Source organism: Epargyreus clarus, unplaced genomic scaffold (assembly GCF_041222505.1).
Source record: "Epargyreus clarus isolate Ecla_fem2 unplaced genomic scaffold, WU_Ecla_fem_2.2 ptg000019l, whole genome shotgun sequence".
Lineage (NCBI taxonomy): Eukaryota > Metazoa > Arthropoda > Insecta > Lepidoptera > Hesperiidae > Epargyreus > Epargyreus clarus.
This window is the reverse complement of record NW_027332227.1, coordinates 7,948,418-7,970,313: the sequence shown is the minus strand read 5'-3', so window position 1 is coordinate 7,970,313 and position 21,896 is coordinate 7,948,418. Positions and strand designations below refer to the sequence as shown.

General features: G+C 35.8%; 1 protein-coding gene and 1 long non-coding RNA gene across 12 annotated transcripts in view; both read left to right on the top strand.

The window, feature by feature from the left end:
* Positions 1 to 21,896, top strand: part of CAP (Cbl-associated protein) — a 184,797-nt gene that overhangs the window by 93,587 nt on the left and 69,314 nt on the right. For 9 of the 11 annotated variants that reach the window (XM_073083493.1, XM_073083492.1, XM_073083495.1 and 6 more), the window contains one exon: positions 12,938 to 12,985. The exons of the other annotated variants lie outside the window; for them this stretch is intronic. In XM_073083493.1, coding sequence (XP_072939594.1) covers positions 12,938 to 12,985 — 48 coding nt within the window. The remainder of the gene's footprint in view (positions 1 to 12,937; positions 12,986 to 21,896) is intronic. 11 annotated transcript variants of the gene reach the window in all.
* LOC140750119 (uncharacterized) lies at positions 18,242 to 20,114 on the top strand. The gene is made up of 2 exons (XR_012103167.1): positions 18,242 to 19,570; positions 19,911 to 20,114. It is a non-coding gene; the product is annotated as an uncharacterized LOC140750119 (long non-coding RNA).

The window sequence follows — 21,896 nt, the reverse complement described above, 5'->3', positions numbered from 1 at the left end:
TCGCCGTTCGATATACTTGAGGACCAGATTCATATTCATCATTGAGTTTAAAGTGCTAATAAAATAAAATAAACTCAATACTTAACCAATCAATTTGTTCCTAAGACTACCAGCTTGGTTCCGACCGTATAATCGTCACATTAATTTATTAGTCTCAACTCCTGGCCGTAAATCAACATTAGTGTACATGTTTGGTATACGCGCTTATGTAGCACCATTTACGGAGCTCTGCTATGTCTTGTTTAGTCTCTATGACTCATGTGTTGTATGTAGTTGTATTTTTTATATGAAATAAAACATGCATTTAAGGTTCGCCTCAAAAAGGCCCTTTTAAGAAGGTATAAATATCTTTATACGCGTTTAGATTATAAACCTAAAAACTCTTACAAAGCATTAATCCTTCAGGGGTAGTCGGATATTATAAAGACATTAATGATTCATTGTTACGTTCTTCGTTGCTATACATACTTTGATTATGTATTATTAAGTAAGCATAAATAAGTTCGAAGTTGGTTTGGTTCAGGCTACAGAAATCATTAACATCTAGTATTATGTATAATTGTGATTTAAAATGCAACCTATCTAATCTAATCTAATCTAATCTAATCTGACTGATCTAATCACAGAAAGATAAACCAAAAAGACAACTTTAGCTTACTTGGTTACTTGTTTTGTAAAAGTTTGTTTTAGTTATTGTTTAAAAAAAAATCAAATTTAAATTCAATTTTTTTTTAGTGCCCCAGGAGGTGTGGTGTAGAGCTGAGCTATTAGCGGTTAAGCTTATTAATAAGTTAGTTATATAAAGACTTCATTCAATCAACACGCCTCTCAATAACACAAGAGCCTGCTCCTTCATTACATTTACTTCTTTGTGTCCGCGCTGCACTTCTAAATTATTCGATAAAAATAACGGATAACATTCAGCTCATTTTAAATTGTTCTGGGAGTCTGCATAAAGCGTGGTTCAGTATGTAGTAAAGCGCACGCATGTAGCATAATCACGCATAATGGCGGACTTTGAGTTGAAATGGCGTGCAAATGCGGCCTGCGCTGATCATAGCTCGTGTACTGCTATTCAGAATTTCTTGTTGACTACCTACTTATTGTAAATTGACCTAGTGATAACAGGTTGATGTGATGTTGAGTGTAGTAAATGTCATGACCACGCGACAAACAATATGTCTACTGATTCGTAGTAGTCGCATATTATTATGCTCGCCATAATTACCAGTATTAGGCCCCGTTTACTCTGATATTCATATACTTGAGATGAGACGGCCGGGGAGATACGGTCTGTGACTGTCCGATTATAGTATAGAACCACGGCCACGACTTGTCTGGCACGGTCAATGACTGATATTATAACTGAAACTTAACTCCTTACAAGGCCTTGTATCATGTTATTAAAAATAAGCCCAAAAATTTTTAAATGACCATTTTTACGGACTATTATCGTCGTATATATGACACTAAACATAGCCATTGTTTATTTGTTTATTTGTTTACGTATTTACATGTCACTTACTATATCTGCATGGTATATTAAATTTTCCAGCATCATAGTGTAATTAGATACGTGTGTGCACATCCTCCTACTTAATTACGTTAGCTCGTACTGCGCTCTGCGATATAATGTAATCATGGAAGTGGCTTCACGCTAGCTTCCTCAACGAATAGCGATTATGAAAAGTACAAACAAATAGACCTTATTTAGTTTTGAAATATATTAAAAATTTTAAAAATAAATTAAATATATTTCAAATGTTAATTAAATTAATCCAAGATGATGTCAGTGTCGGGATGAAAGGTTTTAGGTTTTTGAAAAATTTTTACAATGTCAATTCTATTGCCATTCTAAAGCTATGTATTTATTCTTTTTAAGCACAAATAGCGTTACATTGATGGCTGATTTTGACAAAATATGTCATCAATAAGATGGTAAGCATCTATCTAAAGATATATTGTAAAGCTATATAACATTATATACCGTATTAAAAGCTTAAAATTATTTAGCATTAATTCATAAGGGCCACTCGATTATAATTATAATAGGTATAATAATTATAATAGGTAATGTACAATCAATGCAAACCATAAAAATTATAAGGTTATGTCACTCTGCCCATAGAAATCTAGAACGCAATTCTAATATTAAAATAAATTTCATAAGAATTAATAAAGTCTTCGTCAAATCATGTTTTAGCACGCCCTTCTTTACAGAACAATGCAATTCAAAAATTCCTTTTATAAAACAGAAAAGGATTAGACAATATTCTCGCTCCAGTTAAACCGTAAAAGTTCCTGTCATCTTATTTTATAAGCATTCTTTAGATCTCTGTTTTCTCGCAATTATTTTTATGTATCTCAAATAATTATATTTTTTATCATCTAAACTAAATAGCAGTGATAACCTAGTGGTTAAGAAATTCGGCCTTAAGATCGAGGGGTCCGAAGTTCAAGTCGCAGGAACGCACCTCTGATTTTTATTATGTGCTAATTAGAAATTGATTATCATCACTTGCTTAAACGGCGAAGGAAAACATCGTTAGGAACCTGCATACCTGAAACCTTTGAAAAAAAGTTTTCAGAGGTGAAGTCCACCAACTTGGCCAGCGGTGGACTATGGCCTAAATCTTCTAATTCTGCGGGGAGACCCGTGCCCAGCAGTGGGACAGTAATGGTTTGATGATGAAACTAAAAAGTAATTTTTCAAGACACTAATTCAATATTTTATTATGTAACGGGTACTCACGATATGCGTTTTTTTATTGCCGATATTTCGACCCAGTTGCATGGATCGTGGTCACGGCGAAACTGAGGTGGAGGGGAGAAACCGTTGACAAGTACTAGTGGTAGATTAATCTATCTACCCTACGTCTAGTTCGTTTTTCTTTTCTAGGTTTCATATCACGACACACAACACTGACAATATCCTTACGCACCGTACTTTGCACTATTTGTGACTTGCATAAACTAACCACTGGATTCCACGTTTGGGCTAACTTAAAACCATCTTCTCTATTGAAGTTCCTAGGATGTTTCTTGATCTCTATTGCTTCTCTTACTAAACGAGGAAAGTAATGACGCTCAGTGGAGATCACCTGAGGTTTGTGCAATTCAATCCAGTGGTTACAACCTGAACTGAGGATGTGTTCGGCTACCGCAGATTTCTTAGGGTCATTATTTTTGACTGCGCTGATATGTTCCTTAATGCGTTGTGATATGGCTCGTTTTGTCTGCCCAATATACGAGCTACCACAACTACAGTCAACCTTATAGACCCCTGGGCACTGGTATGGAATAGTATCCTTGGGGGAACGAAGATAGGCCGCGAGCTTTTTAAAAGGCGTAAATATACTTTTTATGTTATATTTTCGATCTAAAATCCTCCCTATCTTATCCGTGACACCTTTCACATACGGGAAATATGCGGAATGCCTTTCTACTACGCTGGTGGTGTTATTATTCCGTTCAGTTCGTTTGGCTATAGTTGCGTGGCCATTGAGACGCAGGACCTTTTCCAGGTGTTCCAACTCCTGCGCCAAATGATCATTGTCACATAATTCATAGGCCCGGTTCGTGAGGGACTTTGCAACCGAAGCTAAGTGTCTGGGGTGGTGGTGTGAAGTGCCGTGTAAGTATCTATCCGTGTGAGTAGGTTTCCGGTAAACTGCGTGACTAAATGTACCATCAGGGCGGGCCTCTAATGCGACATCCAAGAATGCCAACTTCCCATTGTCCTCCATTTCGCAAGTGAATTTCATACTGGCATGTACAGAGTTCAGATAATCTAAATAACTTCCTACCTGTCCCCGTCCTCCTGTTATGATGGCAAAGATGTCATCTACATATCTTCTCCAAACTCTAACGCAATTGGGCCCAGTAGCAATGGCTATCCCCTCGAAATATTCCATCCATATGTTTGCGACTACTGGATTTTGCACCGACACCGAAGCATATCCCGTATGAAAAGATAATTGGAAACATCGAGGAGACTATTAATAGAAATAAAATACCACCAAATGACGCGGAGGCTCTCAGACAAGATGTCTCCATCATACTAAGGCAGTCGAAACCTCCATCATCCAACGTAAACCCCGAAGAACGGTCGGCGATTAGGGAGTTACGTGACAACAAAAACATTATCATTTTAAAGTCAGATAAGGGCAATGCGACGGTCGTTTTAAATAGTGCGGATTACGAGCAGAAAATTGCAAACCTTTTATGCGACACCTCCACTTACCAAGTAGTCAATTACGACCCGACTGCTAGAGTGACACGACAAACACGTAAAATTGTTCAGGAATGTCAGTCTATATTAGGGGAGGATACACTTAAATACTTACTTAAACCCCGTATAGTACAACCACCTAAACTTTATGGCCTACCAAAAGTTCACAAACCCGGCGTTCCTTTAAGACCTATAGTCAGTCAAATTGACTCCCCTACGTACGAACTTGCAAAACATGTAGCGGGAGTGCTGCAGCCGCTGGTAGGTAGGACAACATCTTACATAAAGGATTCCCGGCATTTCGTGAGTATCGTAAAAGACATTAAGTTAGAAAAAAGTGATTGTATGGTTAGTTTTGATGTTGAATCTTTGTTTACAAACGTTCCAATCACTGAATGTCTACGGGTAGTTACTGATGTTCTTCGTAATAATAATATGCACACAGATTACGTCAAATTATTAGAACACTGTCTCCGGTCTGGTTACTTTCTGTATAACGGTAAATATTTTCTTCAAATAAATGGTGTAGCCATGGGTAGTCCAGTCGCTCCAGTAGTCGCAAACATATGGATGGAATATTTCGAGGGGATAGCCATTGCTACTGGGCCCAATTGCGTTAGAGTTTGGAGAAGATATGTAGATGACATCTTTGCCATCATAACAGGAGGACGGGGACAGGTAGGAAGTTATTTAGATTATCTGAACTCTGTACATGCCAGTATGAAATTCACTTGCGAAATGGAGGACAATGGGAAGTTGGCATTCTTGGATGTCGCATTAGAGGCCCGCCCTGATGGTACATTTAGTCACGCAGTTTACCGGAAACCTACTCACACGGATAGATACTTACACGGCACTTCACACCACCACCCCAGACACTTAGCTTCGGTTGCAAAGTCCCTCACGAACCGGGCCTATGAATTATGTGACAATTATCATTTGGCGCAGGAGTTGGAACACCTGGAAAAGGTCCTGCGTCTCAATGGCCACGCAACTATAGCCAAACGAACTGAACGGAATAATAACACCACCAGCGTAGTAGAAAGGCATTCCGCATATTTCCCGTATGTGAAAGGTGTCACGGATAAGATAGGGAGGATTTTAGATCGAAAATATAACATAAAAAGTATATTTACGCCTTTTAAAAAGCTCGCGGCCTATCTTCGTTCCCCCAAGGATACTATTCCATACCAGTGCCCAGGGGTCTATAAGGTTGACTGTAGTTGTGGTAGCTCGTATATTGGGCAGACAAAACGAGCCATATCACAACGCATTAAGGAACATATCAGCGCAGTCAAAAATAATGACCCTAAGAAATCTGCGGTAGCCGAACACATCCTCAGTTCAGGTTGTAACCACTGGATTGAATTGCACAAACCTCAGGTGATCTCCACTGAGCGTCATTACTTTCCTCGTTTAGTAAGAGAAGCAATAGAGATCAAGAAACATCCTAGGAACTTCAATAGAGAAGATGGTTTTAAGTTAGCCCAAACGTGGAATCCAGTGGTTAGTTTATGCAAGTCACAAATAGTGCAAAGTACGGTGCGTAAGGATATTGTCAGTGTTGTGTGTCGTGATATGAAACCTAGAAAAGAAAAACGAACTAGACGTAGGGTAGATAGATTAATCTACCACTAGTACTTGTCAACGGTTTCTCCCCTCCACCTCAGTTTCGCCGTGACCACGATCCATGCAACTGGGTCGAAATATCGGCAATAAAAAACGCATATCGTGAGTACCCGTTACATAATAAAATGTCTCAATTCCGCGATAATTTTAGTCTAAAATCACTAATTCAATATAACATTAAATTGCTTTATAATAAACAACACGAGTAATGTTTATTATAGGCCTGCGTTATAACGACTTGGAAAGCTTCAAGGCAACACTTTTATTGCTTTTGCCAGTAGTTTAATATCAATTAGATGGAATTAACGTCCACAGAATGAAAGAGCGTTCTATAACAAAGAGCTAAAGTAACGTGAACAAACTTCTAAGCGGGTATTTCTTCGGCTTTCTGTCTATTTTTTATAATCCAAGGTACAATGTCCCTTGAACACTTCAACTTTATCTTAGAACCGAAGTTTTCAAGTAATTAACTAATCGAAGAATCTTGGAACACAAGTTGCTAAACTATTTAGTCGTTATATAGCTCAGTAGCACTACTATGAGTTGGCATAGAAACGCCACTATAGAAATTGTAAATAGAAAACTATTGTCATTTTGCTAGTGAATAACATAACTACTATCGTTACGGTATTTCTTGACAACGTCTGTCAAATTAATGACTCATGGGACCGAATTTGTATGGCAATATATCATAATGACATTCGCTAGCGATTTGATTTCGATAGATTTTTTACGTTACGAGTGGCTCACACTGCGGAATTTAGTTCTACGAGTAACCACCAGAGGCGCTGTACAATTTTTCATACATTTATTTTACGCAGTCGCTAGCGAGTAATACTTTTGTAAACTCATGGTAGTGCTACAGGTCTTAACTTTATGCAAATACGTGTCTCCGTCAACTCGGTACAATAAAATTTAAACTGTAACTGCTATTTGTTGTGGGGAATACTAAACTGCAGTATTAAAACTACAGCACTATTCGGGTGCTCGTGCGCTTGGTTTAACAGTTTGCTTAAATTAGCCTAATTGTAGTACCTAATGATTCAACTCTCATTCATTCCGGCGCACGCTGCCCACATTACGTCATTAGTACTTGGAAATTTTCAACGAACCGTTACGAAATATGTATGTACTAGTGTATCAACGGTTTCGTAAAAATTGAATATCAAGAGCGATTAATCTTATCATAACAGATATATTTACAAAAGGTTGACCGTGACAGTATAGGTATTCGGTCTGTAAATGCAATTTGAGTTAAAATCGGTAATATATAAATAAACGCTTAAATAAAAGCTTTCTACACTCACAGCCCTACTCCAGGATTCCCTGTGTCGTGGGTGCCATGGACACACACATAGACAAATACACAAACACCCAGACCCAGAAACAGAAATCTAAATTCATCATTTAGATATCTGTCTGGCCGGGGATCGAACCCGGGACCCTTTGGGCATCAGACCGGTATGGTGGCCGCTCCGCCACGCGGGACGTCAAGTATATATCCCTATAAGATTTAGATGTCTTGTTTGGATTACGTTTTTATTCCTTAAGATTTATACATTTTTCTTTACGTTAGCTTTTCCAATAACAAATCATGTATTTAGATACCAAAAAGTTTAAGACTGATAATTGACTGATTATTCATTTACGTCCGTGACATAGCAACTTATAACTTAGTTAATTCATCATCACTAAATGTACGTTACGTAAATATTAAAGAGCTTAAGCGACGATCTATTTGATTACAGCAAAGATAATTAATTATCGTTAATTTACCAATAACCTTGTGAATAGCAAAATTTGCTAATTTTACTTAGTAATGAATTTATCTATGAATTAAACTTCTGACTTCAATTTAACCTCAGTTTGTAGGTATGAAAAGTGAATGAGGGTTCATAGGATGAGTTTTACAAAAATGACTGTTTTGTATTTGTTTACGTATTTCCCACACATTTCAAATCAGTTGTGATACAGTCCGCTAGGGTCGCTGATTAGAAATGTAAGTAAGTACGTAAATACGTAAACAAATACAAAAACAGTAATTTTTGTAAAAACGGACAAACCTCATACTAAAGGTTACTGTACCCATTTTAAAATCTATTCACTCTACCTATTTTATTGTATTAATTGGTTTATGTACAAAGTATGTAGCAACATGAAATCTACCATTTCCCTTTTGATGTTACTCCACACTCCAATAACCGTATTGAGAGGTTATACAATATATAAAAAAGAGTTTGTTTGTGTGACGGTAGGCGCGGCTCGTTCACACAGAGCACAGGATCTGGGCTCTATTTGCTGCGCCCGCGCACCCAGTCATGTGTGTCACCGCTCCCAACTTGTAAATCACGTGTGCGGTGCGGGATTATGCAAATGTGTACCGAATTGGTTTTGAATGGGAAACCAAAATAATAATTAGAGTAATTGTTATGTATATCTGTAAGTTTTTAGGTGTTTTTGATTATTTTAAAAGTGAAGTTAAATGTTAAGTTGAAGGTGTGACCATACCACGTCGACATCTTCAACCTATTTAAAAATAAGTGTACAGCGTATCTTTTATCTTTTTTTTTTTCAATATTTTTAAGCGACTTAAAGGATTATTCCTCGTGGTTATTCGTCGCGTATATACTCGTATATTTTATGTACATCTGGCGATTACTTCCTGACACCGGAACGGTATTTAGTTCGATTGACCACGACGTAAACTACTACTTAATCATAATATTTAAACAAACAATTAAGTACTTCCTAAATAAATATTATCTAAGAAATACAAATAAAAAAAATGTTACAAGTCACTGATAAAGTATTGTACATTTTTTCCTCAAACCCACTTCATTTAGCTTTATTCAAATAAATTAGGATCATAATATCCGGAACTTTTGTATTCAAGGCATATCTTTTCACATATTACTGATTATTATTCATTGCAGTTAGTTCGTTTATCTGTATCTAGATCGATTGATCTGATTCATAGATAAAGCATGATAATGATGGAGAACTATACTACTATACATTGATAGGTATTTTCCGTATGAAATCGTTAATATAGGTAATATTTGCTAATTAATGAATGCCAGTACGTATAGAGGTCAAATTTAAAACATAAGTGATTTACAAGATTTCAAAATAGTTTATTGATGAAACCGAAGTTGCTCAAAAGTAAAAAATATTGGTTGGGAAATAAAAAGTTAATAGCTGATACTTACTTAATTATTTTGTCTTTTCCGATTTATATTATATACTTACTTAGATTACTTAATAGATATATTAATGATATGTCGTCAAAACTTTAACTTTAATTTTCGTCAAATTCGCAAGAGCTCAATCATTACTGTTTATTATTTTTTTTAATTTTCTAGGAAATAAAACTAACGCTAACTGTCAGACATTGCATGTCTCTCTGTACGTTTAGAATCATACAATTTTACTTGAGTTTTTATATTTTTATTCTATATTAGAAGGATATTCAAAAGTTAGTCCTAAAGCAGGTAGATCGAGAATAAAATATATAAATAAAATTATACCGTCTGATTTTATACATCTATCACTTGATTCGACGAATACGGAAAAAAATGAGGAAACATTCTATAGTGGTAGGTAACTACCAATTCAGTCAAAAATAGTAGGGGTTTATCACTAAGCTACAATCTTCTTTTTTCTTAATAATGAAATGAATGCCTAAGGTTCAATCTCTTTTATTCAACGCGTCGCCGTCGATGGCACTTCATAAATTATCGCTCCTGCCTAATCAAAAGGTTTTGCGAACCGGTGTAAACATAATAAACCTACTCTCGCTATCTGGTTCAATTGACTTCACCCACTCTTAATGGGCTCAGGAAAGGTCGCGAAAAGCAAAGGTCAATAACCTTGTTGTAGTTCACAAAAATACGATGTTGAGGTCCTAATGACAAAAACTTACACAATTGAGTAGCTACAGTCTGAGATACGTGCTTGGACTAATATTTCTGTTTATTTTTAATATTATGACGGTGCAACAATGCTTGTCATAAGAGTAAGAGTAAGTCGTTTGGTAGTTCAAGTCCATTCAAAAAGTAAACAATTTATTTTGTAGTAAAATTGACCATACACATTACACAATATTTAAATAATCGGAGTTTTCGAAATTCTTTAATGCTTAACAAACAAAAGATCTGTTTACTAATTAATTAAAAAGCACTGTGTCCATTGCCTATTTATGTATAGACAATTGATATTCAAATGTACTACAAGACTTGTCAAGATGTGATCATCTTGACTAGACTATGTAACCTACCTTTATATTACTCCTTGGCAAAGCCATGATAGACCAATAACAACGTACAAGTACAGTTAGTCATTTCACCGGGCACTGTAAACCTATTTATTTCTGTCACTGACTTTGGGCCAATTCGATTTCATGGACTAACCGTTGCCAAAGCCAACTGGCAAGCTATCTTACTCGAACACTATTTTACTTTAACTGAAACCGCAATATTACATGGACGTACCGATTCAAACAATTTGTAACGAAAATGCTGATGTTTGTTAAAAGTGAAAATGGCTGCTATTAAGTCTGGGTTTATACCACACTTTTATGGTCAATTACGGGTTCTTTTATTTGTTTATTTATTACGTCTTACTAAAATAATTTCACTCATATTATACCTTTTTTTGTTTACGAGGGGGAAACCTTCAGAAGGTACCCGACGACGTGGGGTCGATGCCGGGTTATGTGGGACTTTTACCGCACTGAAAACCCCCCCCCCCCCCGGTGGCCGTCCTCAACGCTTGTTGGAGAACTCCGGGATCTCCGAGGGAACACAACCGGAGTCCTCCAAGCGCGATGCCCCGATCGGGCTCTGCACTTTTGGCTCCTCCCACACCATCTGGTGTTTACGACGGTATGCGACCACACATACCGTCATCCTTCCCGGGGTTGCTTGGTGGACGGTTCGAGCTCTTGCCGCCCGCAACCCCGGAAGCCCCCCTTTAGTCGCCTCTTACTACAGGCAGAGGATACCGTAGCCCTATTCTATTCCCGGGACTACAGGGACATCACTCATATTATACCTACCTATTTCTGCCTAATAACAGCAATGTTAAGCGCTGCTGTGTTCTGGTGTGAGAGGTGTCGTAAAGGAGAATTACTTTTCCGAGGCATTCCAGCTTAGTTCTCAGATAGTGACGCATCTGGGGCCGACCTCAGATAGGAATCCAATCTTATCTGTGGTTGATTGCAGATGTCTATAGGCGAAGCCATTTACCACCAGGTGGATTGCATGCTCATCTGCAACACCTAAATTATGAAAAAAATATCTACTTTGTATATAAGTTAAATATGTTTAAAATATTGATGCTTGATTTAAACGATTGAAAGAAAGCAGATGTTTTATTATCATCAGTTTACTGAAAATACACCATTGTATGAAAAGTTCTGTTATTATCATTGAGTGGAGTTTAAATTACATATGCTCTGCGTAATTATTTTTATCACCTGTACAGTTTGTTCACTTAAATTGTTTTCCAATGACACAGAACAAGCATATGAATTAAAAATAACAAAAATACATTTTATTGTAAATTCATCATCACATTATTACTGCGTCACTGTTTCCCAAATGAATTCTCTTTGAATGAGTCGATTTAGGCTTATAGTCTTTGAAAAGTTTCCTACAGAGCTTATAATTTAGGCAAGTAGGTGATTTTTAATACCGTTAGTATAACAAATTAGAAATTAATTGTCGCTTGCCTTACCGATGAAGAAAACATCATAGCGACAAAACTACACGTTTAAAATTTTTAAAAAGTTCTCAAAGGTGTATGTAGTCTACCAATCAGTATTTAACCTGCGTGGTCGACTATGACCAAAACTCTCTCTCTAACTCTCTTACTCTAAGAGGTAATCCATGCACAGCAAAGAGACAGTTATGGATTGACGACTTATCTATTACCGCTTAAGCTAGTCAAATATTAAAGATCTCAAAAGAGCGTGACCATGGACCACGAGCAGAATATATTTCTCTACGTATTATTAATGCCACGTGTATCGTGTATGTAGTATCAGAGCATTGTTTGTAGATTCCAACCAGGTAGATGCACGGGCTTTCTCCACAATTATTCCGTACACGTTAATTCAATATTGGTTTAGCACCATTCTAAGAGTTCGAATGACCCACATCCTTCCCCTGACTGACGGCTGTTTCCTTATCATTAACGTCACTAGTAAGTTTGGTTAAATTGGAGTGTGTTGTCCACCGGAGTACTTTATGCCCTTATGTAAATAACATTAGAGACTTTTTATAGTATTTTTAGTCTCCACTGAATGATGCATTATGAGCTGAAATATATTTTTAATAGTTGTAAGATTATATGTGTTAGTATATTAAGGTAGTAGAAGTTTGTGTAGTTAGTAGGAATGGACAAGTGCACAAGACTGGTAGTCTTACTTGTAACAGCGATAGAAAACCGTTGTGTTATTGTGCGGTACAAAGGTACCATATACCATTATGAAGCATTCGAACTTAGTCTTCATAGGAGCACCAGGCGATTGATTTCAGAAATTCTTTCCTAGTTAGGGTCGGTATCAGATGTTTCCGGTCGGTAGTGACCATTTAAAACAGAATTGGCAGTAAGATACTTTACACATACAATATAACCTACACATAAAAAAATGTATAACTATTTTCTTTACTTATTTCTGGTATTTTTGTTACCGGTTTCAATTAGAGTATTTTTAGGAAAATACGTAATAATTTCCTTATTTTCATTTCCTCTTTTATGTATCCCCTTGAGCAAATGAGCAACAAAGCAGTAGCTAATAATAAACTCTTTTAGGAAAAAGTTGCCAAATAAGAGCTCTATTCATGTTCCGAATAAAAGGCCGTATAAGATGTATTTTTGCTAATAGTACGATTTGTTAAAGAAAGAAAGAAAGAAAATAGTTTATTCGGCAAAAAAATTTACAATGAACACAAATAGAAAATTGCATACAAAAAAAAATATTATAATTTTTTTTTTTTTTTTTTTTGTTAGGTTATGTAACTTTTATATTTTTGTTATAGCAATGAATTTCATGGATTTGATTGTGATTTACAGAAACCATCATGATCGCGCCGACATTCAAGGCGCGCTCGCCTTCGCCAGGTATCAATTTGGCACGTGTGTTATTTACCTCAATTGACCCTTATATAATGAACATTCATTATGTATTACTTTCATTGTATATAAACAAAATTACAAGTTGAGCGATAAAAAATATTACCAAAGAAGTGCTAAAATTCTAACGTTTCCGATTGCCGTTACGTCGAATTTTACGTAACCTTTGAACGTACGAAATTCACGACCATAAAAATAATGAATGTAAATTACGACATAACATATGAATGTTCACTAGGAAATGAAAATGTCAGGCAAAGTGTAAATGACAAAGTATAATAAAATACGTACATTAGCATAAGAATGGCGTGAATCGACCTTGCAATGTGTACGCCACGGTTATGTAAATGAAGAATATGCATGATTTTAAATTTGTAAATACGTAGTTTTATGATCTACGTCGCTTTAGCATTGTAACTTATTCGTTAAAAATGTATTTCCCTGACATAACAGGAAATAAAAGAATTTGAATGAATAAATACAAAAAGTATATAAGTAGGTACCTATATATTGGAACCCAATATAACAAGCGTGGCAGACCGGTCACCATACTCGTCTTACACGCATTAGATCCCGGGTTCGATCCTTGGCCAGACCTATATGTGAATTTAGTGTTTCAATCTGAGAAATTGAATTCGTCTTTTTGTGTACACCCATAATACAGGAAAAGTCCTAGTATGAGAATATAAGTGCAGAAAGCGCAATTTAATTAAATTTCTAAACCGACGTAGATTATAAAAACAGTTTTTGATATCATGCATATTCCCTACATATTGTTCGCAAATTGATTTAAACTCTGCTTGAGACTGACCCTTCCAAATTGAATTTGAAAATAACTGAATGGAACTAATATTAGCAAAGTTTTGAAATGTTGTCCGGTTTGAATTGATGTGTGTGACTCACTAATTATTACTAATCGATAAACGTCTGTTCTGTTTTCAAACAGGATGTTGAGTGTTTTTGCGTTTGTGTGTAATTTTTAATTATAAATTTTACGTAAATGTTGTTTACCTATATGTTGTCGAGATGAAATGTGTTTACGGTAATCTGTGTTTGTTTCGATTTTTATCTTGAAGTTTATCTTTCTACAGTAGCTCTTAAAAATTGGATATATTTTTGTTTTAAAGGTTGTTCTGGATGTTTAGTTAGAAAATGAAACTAAAAAAATATGGTGACGCAAAGCCGATTTAAAAGCCGTAATAAAACTTACCATCTCTTGCAATCGGATGCACTACGTCTACATTAATATATCGGTTTCCGTTTCGAATATATGAAAGAATATATATGAAAGAATATATATATATATTTTTTTTTTTTTTAATAATATAAGAGTAGCAGACGAGCATGCAGTCCACCTGATGGTAAGTGGCTACTGCCGCCCATGGACATCTGTAATCAGCCCCAGATAGGATTAGATATTCCTACCTGAGGTCGGCCACAGATGCGCCGCTACCCCTGAGGACTAAGCTGGAACGCCTCGGAAAAGTCTGTCTCCCTTACCACACCCTTCAAACCGGAACACAGCAGCGCTTAACACTGCTGTTATTAGGTAGAAATAGGTGTGGCGGTGGTGGTGCCGGAGTCGAACCACAAAGGGTTCTACCACCTTCAAAGAAATATTATGAAGAAATATACCTTTCAATATATGAAAGAATATATGAAAGAATGATTGAAAAATACGGGCATCGACGGCCAATTTCGAAAAAGATATTAAAACTAGCAATAAAGAGGGCATTAGCATTTCACGTTAGCGCGAACCTTTTTCACGGTGCCTGCCAAAATGGACGAGTTTATCGAACGGTTTAATAAAATAAATTGCTCGGAATTTTATGCAGTTGTTTACAGGTACTTCATAGTAGTGATGGATATATTGTAAATTAATTCATGCGTGGTTGTGAATATTGTTGTTATTTGGTGTATATGAATTTTCAATTAACTTGATCATTTTGAAATTTTTGGTATTCATAATCAAACAGTTACACTACACTAGCTGACACAGCAAACGTTGTGTTGCCATATAAATAAAAAAATGTTAAGGGTGAACAACCCTTATCACTTGGGGTATGAAAAATAGATAGTAGCCGATTCTCAGACCTACTGAACAGGCATATAAAATTTGGTGAAAATCGGTAAAGCCATTTCGGAGGAGTACGGTAACTAACGTAGCGACTCGAGAATTTTATATACATATACGAGTACGATTATGCAATATATGGTCACAATACTGTATATTAAAAAAAAATGTTACTTATAATAAAATAAGTATTTCCTGTTACTATTGTTAAAAGATTGTACTGAATTGAGTGCTGCATTGTATTTGTGTTCCAATTGTATATTTTTAGCTATTCGCACTACCTTTAATTCCGTTTTTAGATTTAAACGAATTGTGTACATTTATAGCGGCGGAATTGAAATTGGAGTCAGGACAAATAGTGTGGTTGTTAATTAATGGCGTTGCGGTGTTGTAGACGTCAACAAAACGTGGGACCTGTTGTAAACATTAGTGCTTTAAACTTTGTTGTAATTAGAATCTTAGGAGTAATTTGTAAAAGCCAGTTAATTTCTTATTTTATAATATCATAGAAATTTTAAATTAAGCATATATCATGAAGTGACACAGGCACATAATACATTAAGAATTCACGTCTTAATCTGGAGGCACGGCAGTGCCTCCGCCAAGTCGAGCCAAAAGAAGCGGCACGGCCGTACCATACTTTTCCCGAAGCGATTCGGCCCATTTTTGACCCCCTGTAACTTCGTTGCATATGAAGCTAGAAGCCTGAATTTTCAGGAGCCAAGCAAGCATTGTATAGACACGGTACATTTCGAATTTCATTCAATTTGAACCAGTAGTTTAAGAATTACAAGTAGTTAAAGTTCGTAATTTTGTCACTCACTCACTGACTGACTGACCGATCATCAAAAGTTTAAGGCACTTCCAGCAGACATAGAAGGTTGAAATTGAGAATACAATTAGTGTTTAGTATATAACTCATAGAAAAACTAAAATATTTTGCAATTTCTGTCCAGTTATCTAGATACACCAACTACATTAAATAACTTTGTATCCTATATAAGTTATATAGGATTACAAAGTTACATTTGCAGTTAATGAATCTGTGTTTCTGTCCGCGAAATGTACGAGTAGTAGGGGAGCCCATTATGTTAAATGGGTAGAAACTCGAGCGTCAATAGGACGTATACGATTGTGTAGATTACACGTTAGAGTGAAGAAAAGGTTGTGTGATATTTTTCGATTTACCGTGGGAATAGTTTCTAGATGATTCGAAAAATGTAAAAAGCAGAGTCAGACATACTCAAGGCGCGGCAGGTTAGTGATAGAGTATATATCTCTGATGCCGGAAATATGTTTATTTGCTGGTTTGCATAGGGGGACAGCCATACGAGAGGTAAAAATGGAAAAAAAAGTAACCAGCACATTAGATTTTCAAAGGGCATATGAAGTTACCCCAGATGAGTCCCCCATTCGAAAGACTGACGATTCGATTCGAAAGACTGTAACTCTTCGAAAATGGGAAAAAAAAGTTATCTTGACACACTCGAGGGCGTAATATTATTATACAGGAAATTCCAGCTGATGTTTTACTTATCATAACCCTTCATGTGACGATTTAGTGGAGGGGTTTTTTATACTGACGATTTGAAAAAAAAAATAGAATGAGAATATATAAAGAATAATGTATTTTCCATAAAATTTGCCTTTTCCTTTAGTTTGTTGTACACTATTACTTTCCAGGGATCCATGCTAATAAATGGCGCTATCAGATAGTGCATATTTTCTAGCATTATTTCCTTTGTATTAAAAAAAATACCGCACTCGAGTATGTCCAGGTATAGATTTTTTGCAACCTTATTACTCCCTAACGCCGCCCTCAAACCATCAGATTATAAATTTATTGTTTTCAGCATGTAATTAAGCTACTATAGATAATACGATTTTTTATTAATAGTCTGATGGACTTCCCTGGTTGAACCCCCCAAATGGATAGTTTAAGATACTCTATAGGATGTAAGGTATCTCCCATATCTTAATCTGCCGCGTTCGAGTCACTCTCGAAATCCCGTCTTGGGCTCCCCTACTATTATAGGCGACGTCAATTGTTTTTATCCTCGAGACAAAAGACGTTTTCAATTCCAACTTCAATTTAAATTCAATTCAAATAATGGGTGAAGTGCGAATCGAACTCGTACACTGAGGGTTCCGTACCACAAAAATATTTGTTTATTTTATTTTTATTTATACTAATTGATGTTATAGCAGCCATATAATGCATTGTGAACATTTCAAATGAAAAACGCTAAAAAATAGCAGGTCCTTATATGTTTGTCTCTGTAGTTCCTGGACTAAAAAAGGGTTACGATATCCCGTGCCTGTCGTAAGAAGCAACTACAAGGGGGCTTCCGGAGTTGGGAGTGGCAAGAGGGAGCTCGAACCGTCCAATAAGTGTCCCCGGGAAGGACGGCGGTATGTGTAGTCGCATACCGTCGTGAACACCGGATAGTTTAGGAGGAGCGAAAACTGTTCTCCCAGGGCAGAGCTCGATCGGGGCATCGCGCTTAAAGGACTTCTGTTACGTTCAGTCGGAGATCCCGGAGTTCTCCAACAAACGTTGAGGACGGCCACCGGAGGATTTTAGTGCGGCTAAAGTCCCACATAACCCGGCGTCACTCCCACGTCGTCGAGTACCTTTTGAAGATTTCCTCCTCATAAAGAAAAAGAAGGCCCTTGTATGGCAACTCTCCTTTATTTGAAAGTTTTTCTTTTTATTTTTAGTACTTATTGTTAAAGCGGCCACCATTATACATATTCCGTAAAATTTTTAAATTTCTATCTATTAAGGTTCCAGAAATAGAGCTCTATGTCAGACAGACAAACGGACAGTTTAGAAATAGGGTTCCGTTTTTACCCTTTGGGTATGGAACCCTAAAAAGTTATATAATATCAAAAACATTCCGAATTTCTGACAAATGTCATGAGAAAAAAACTAGATGTTACGGCTAATGTGCCTAAATCAGTTAAAACGCAGATAGCTTGCCCACTACCTAAAGTACAAAACGAAGATTGTATCAATTTTCACCCCTTGACGTCGACCCGTGCATGCCATGATGCGTCGTCGTGTCATGAATTTACGACAAACATTGTATATTTTCACGAAACAATATCGCTTTGCGGCACGATGTCGCTATGTGTCACGATACGTTGTCGTGTCGTAATAAGGTATGTGTTTTAGCCCTAAGAACAAGTCTGAAAAGATGTTTCGAATTTTAACTACATAGTTAATCTGCATATTTTCTAGCTAATCTTAAGCCTAGTTAATGTGTATGCTAACGTATTCTACAATCTAACGGTAACATACACAAAATACAATAACTGTCGTGAGGTTAAGCAACTGTCACCGCATTATAAAATAATAATAAGTTTGTTTCCAAGGAAACAAGTGTTTAGGCAAATTTCGGCCTTATTGAGCATAAATAAATGTCTATGAAAATAATTTTTATATGTAAGCACATAAAAAATTACAATGTTCACAATAGAAAATCCCTAATAACTTCTAAACGGATTACCCTAATTACACAATTCCTTTTGCCCTATCCGTTTTAGACATAAACCTACCAAATGGCATTAAAGACAAACCAATATATATACGAACAAAAAATCATGTTTTCAACTTACGTAATATTAGGTACGTAACATTTCAACGCAATATTACAAAAATTTAGTTAAGTTCGTTTCAAATGATTCGAAATAGGAAACTACTATATAAATCGAGCTTAGATATCCACTTTATAACATATTCTTGCCATGATCACCAAAAATATCAGCTCCTAGTAGCTTGATAATTGATAGCTATAAAAAAACGAAAATCCACAGTTTAACGTTGAATTTAAACAACCGTCCATTGCACAATTAGGGTATTTTTTTTTGCTCCATTGCTTGTACAAAACAGTTACAAACGCGTGTCAGAAATGAACTGACAGTCGCGCACGTATGCGCTCGAGTCCCCCCGAGATAACGAGTCGGTAAGTGGTGTCTACGTGTGCGTTACTCCAGCCCACTTTGTATGAAGATTGACTTCTGTTAGTTTTTATTTTGTGGTAGTACCTACCCGGAAAAAACGTGGAAATTATTATAAGAAACCTTTTTAATATAAATAATTTTAAGTATGAATTTGTTAGCGGTGAGTAAACTTACTGAAAAAGGATTTACTGTTAATTTCTTGAAAAACGGTTGCACTATTAGTAACTCTATAGATATTATCATCGCAACTGGCCACAACGTAAATGGTATATATACAATTTGTCAAATCACCGATATGTAATTTGACAATGTCAAATAAATATTGGCATAGAAGACTAGCCCATATTAATCCGGAATATATGCGAATTTTAAAGAATATTATGACTGGTCTTGATAATGTGAACATTACCGACGGATATGACGACTAGTGAGAAACCATTTCCAAACCTCTGAACGCGAACGAACGACATACTGGAGATCGTACATACAGATTTATGTAGTCCCATGGAAGCTAGTTCACTCAACGGTTCAAGGTACATGTTATTATTTATCGACTATTATTCTCGAATGACACGATGAATGTTTATTTTCTAAAACATAAGAGTGAGTCTTTAAGAAATGTCAAAAATATAAAGTGTTGAAAAGGGAACTAGCAAGTCGAACAAATGTATGAGATCAGATGGTGGGACGACATTTTGTAATAGAGCTTTCAATATTTTCTTATCAACAAATGGAATTCTACATTAGAAGGCGATACTATATACCCCTAAACAAATTGTTGTGGTTGAAACAGCTAACAGAACTATTATTGTATATGCGAGAAGTCTAAAACGAATGTTATCATTATTAAATAAATATTTCATTTCATTTCAGAAGTCAGAAGTCTATTATAAATTGAAACTAATTTGAGCAAGGGCAGTAAATACTGTGGTTTATATCAAAAACCGGAGTCCGACGAAGTCAGTGAAAGATTACCAATGATTTTTGTCGGATATTCAGAAGAAAGTAAGGGATGTCGATTATTTAATACGAAGACACGTTAAATCCCAATAAATAAATAAATAAATCACAATCAGTAGAGATGTTTTTAGAAGATGTTTTTCCTGAGGATAACGGGCATAATTTCAGTTGTCAAAATAGTAACTTTTTTAGATTTAATTTATTGTCATGTTCGAATGAAAGTGATGATGAATGGCAAGATTATTTACATAACTACAAAGACTACCTAAACAATTTAATTGCCTTTAAAAAAATCTGTTGTTGAGATTCAACTAGTGGAAGGTACCGGAAAGGAAAAGAGTAGAAATATCTACAAAAAGGAATGAGATGCCATCAAAAACAATGCTTGTAAAAAGATCCAAGTCTCGCCATTCAATTCTTCTACCGTAAAAAGTCTTGAGATCTATGTAATACCAAGCCGGTAATGTATGCAGTCCCTACTTAAGAGACCTTCTGTCTTAAGGTATTATCTCACTATCTAACCTAACAACATCTCATGGGACCATACCAATATTAAAAATATTTTATGTTCTAAATAAATTGACGTGGCAATCGTACTAATGTTACCTGTGTGATGCGATATGATAAGATGAAAACACAATGTGACTTGCAGTACGATTGCCACGTTAATTTATTTAGAACATAAAATATTTTTAATATTGGTATGGTCCCATGAGATGTTGTTAGGTTAGATAGTGAGATAATACCTTAAGACAGAAGGTCTCTTAAGTAGGGACTGCATACATTACCGGCTTGGTATTACATAGATCTCAAGACTTTTTACGGTAGAAGAATTGAATGGCGAGACTTGGATCTTTTTACAAGCATTGTTTTTGATGGCATAAAATAGTTTTCACATTGTAGAGCAATTAAAATTTTAAATATTAATAAGTAATGATCAAAAAAATAGGCCTCAATTTTGAATGTTGTTAAAAACCACAGAAATCTTTATCATGACTATAACCTAAGTTATCAATATGCTCACAATTTCCTTTCAAAATCATTATTTGGAAAAGCATTAAACTTGCTACTTCCAACGAAATCTGAAAGAGCGTGAAAAATATGACGGAATAAACGCCCCCATTCGCAATCAGGAAACCTGAGCAAGGTATCGGAGATAAGGTGTATCTCAAACTCATAGAGGAAGTTCATGTTTATGTTTAATACCGTTATCTCTGACGTAATATTTACGCTAAGCCCACCCGCGACTTTACTCCGACGATAGTGTAGTCGCTAAAGTTGATCGTAACTTTTAATGCGCGATAAACGTGACACGAAATTATATGACAAAGAATAGAATTTCGTTTCGTTATTAACTTTTAGCACTATACTGCTTCAACTCAAACTTTGATAATTGAGAAGTTACCGCGTCGGTATACTGCTACAACGTATAATGAACTTTGTAATGTTGAATAAATTGATGAGGTCATATTTTCATTGCATAATTCATACTAAGGACACGTTAACGTTTTTTAAACATGCATATCCTATACAAATTTCCTTTGTCGTAAATGGCTTATATAAAATGATATAAAATAAAATCACTATAGATATCTAATTTTATCATTCATAAATCACTGATAAGTTAACCTTCGACACCCATAGTAAAAAAATGTAATTCATAATATCAAACTTTGCGACCAAGATATAATAGTAAAAATAAGTAAAGGGAAAAAACTAACAGGCCGGCCTATAGACTTGCTCAGAGCAAGAGATGCTGATCATCTCAGAGCAATGATTACGAATGAATTCATCTGCGTGAGAAATGAATTCCGATCAAAGCCCTAAAAGTTTATGCCAATAAACTGTGTGGCTGTCAGGTTTTGCGTGTACTAATTTTTAATGACCTTTGCAGAAATT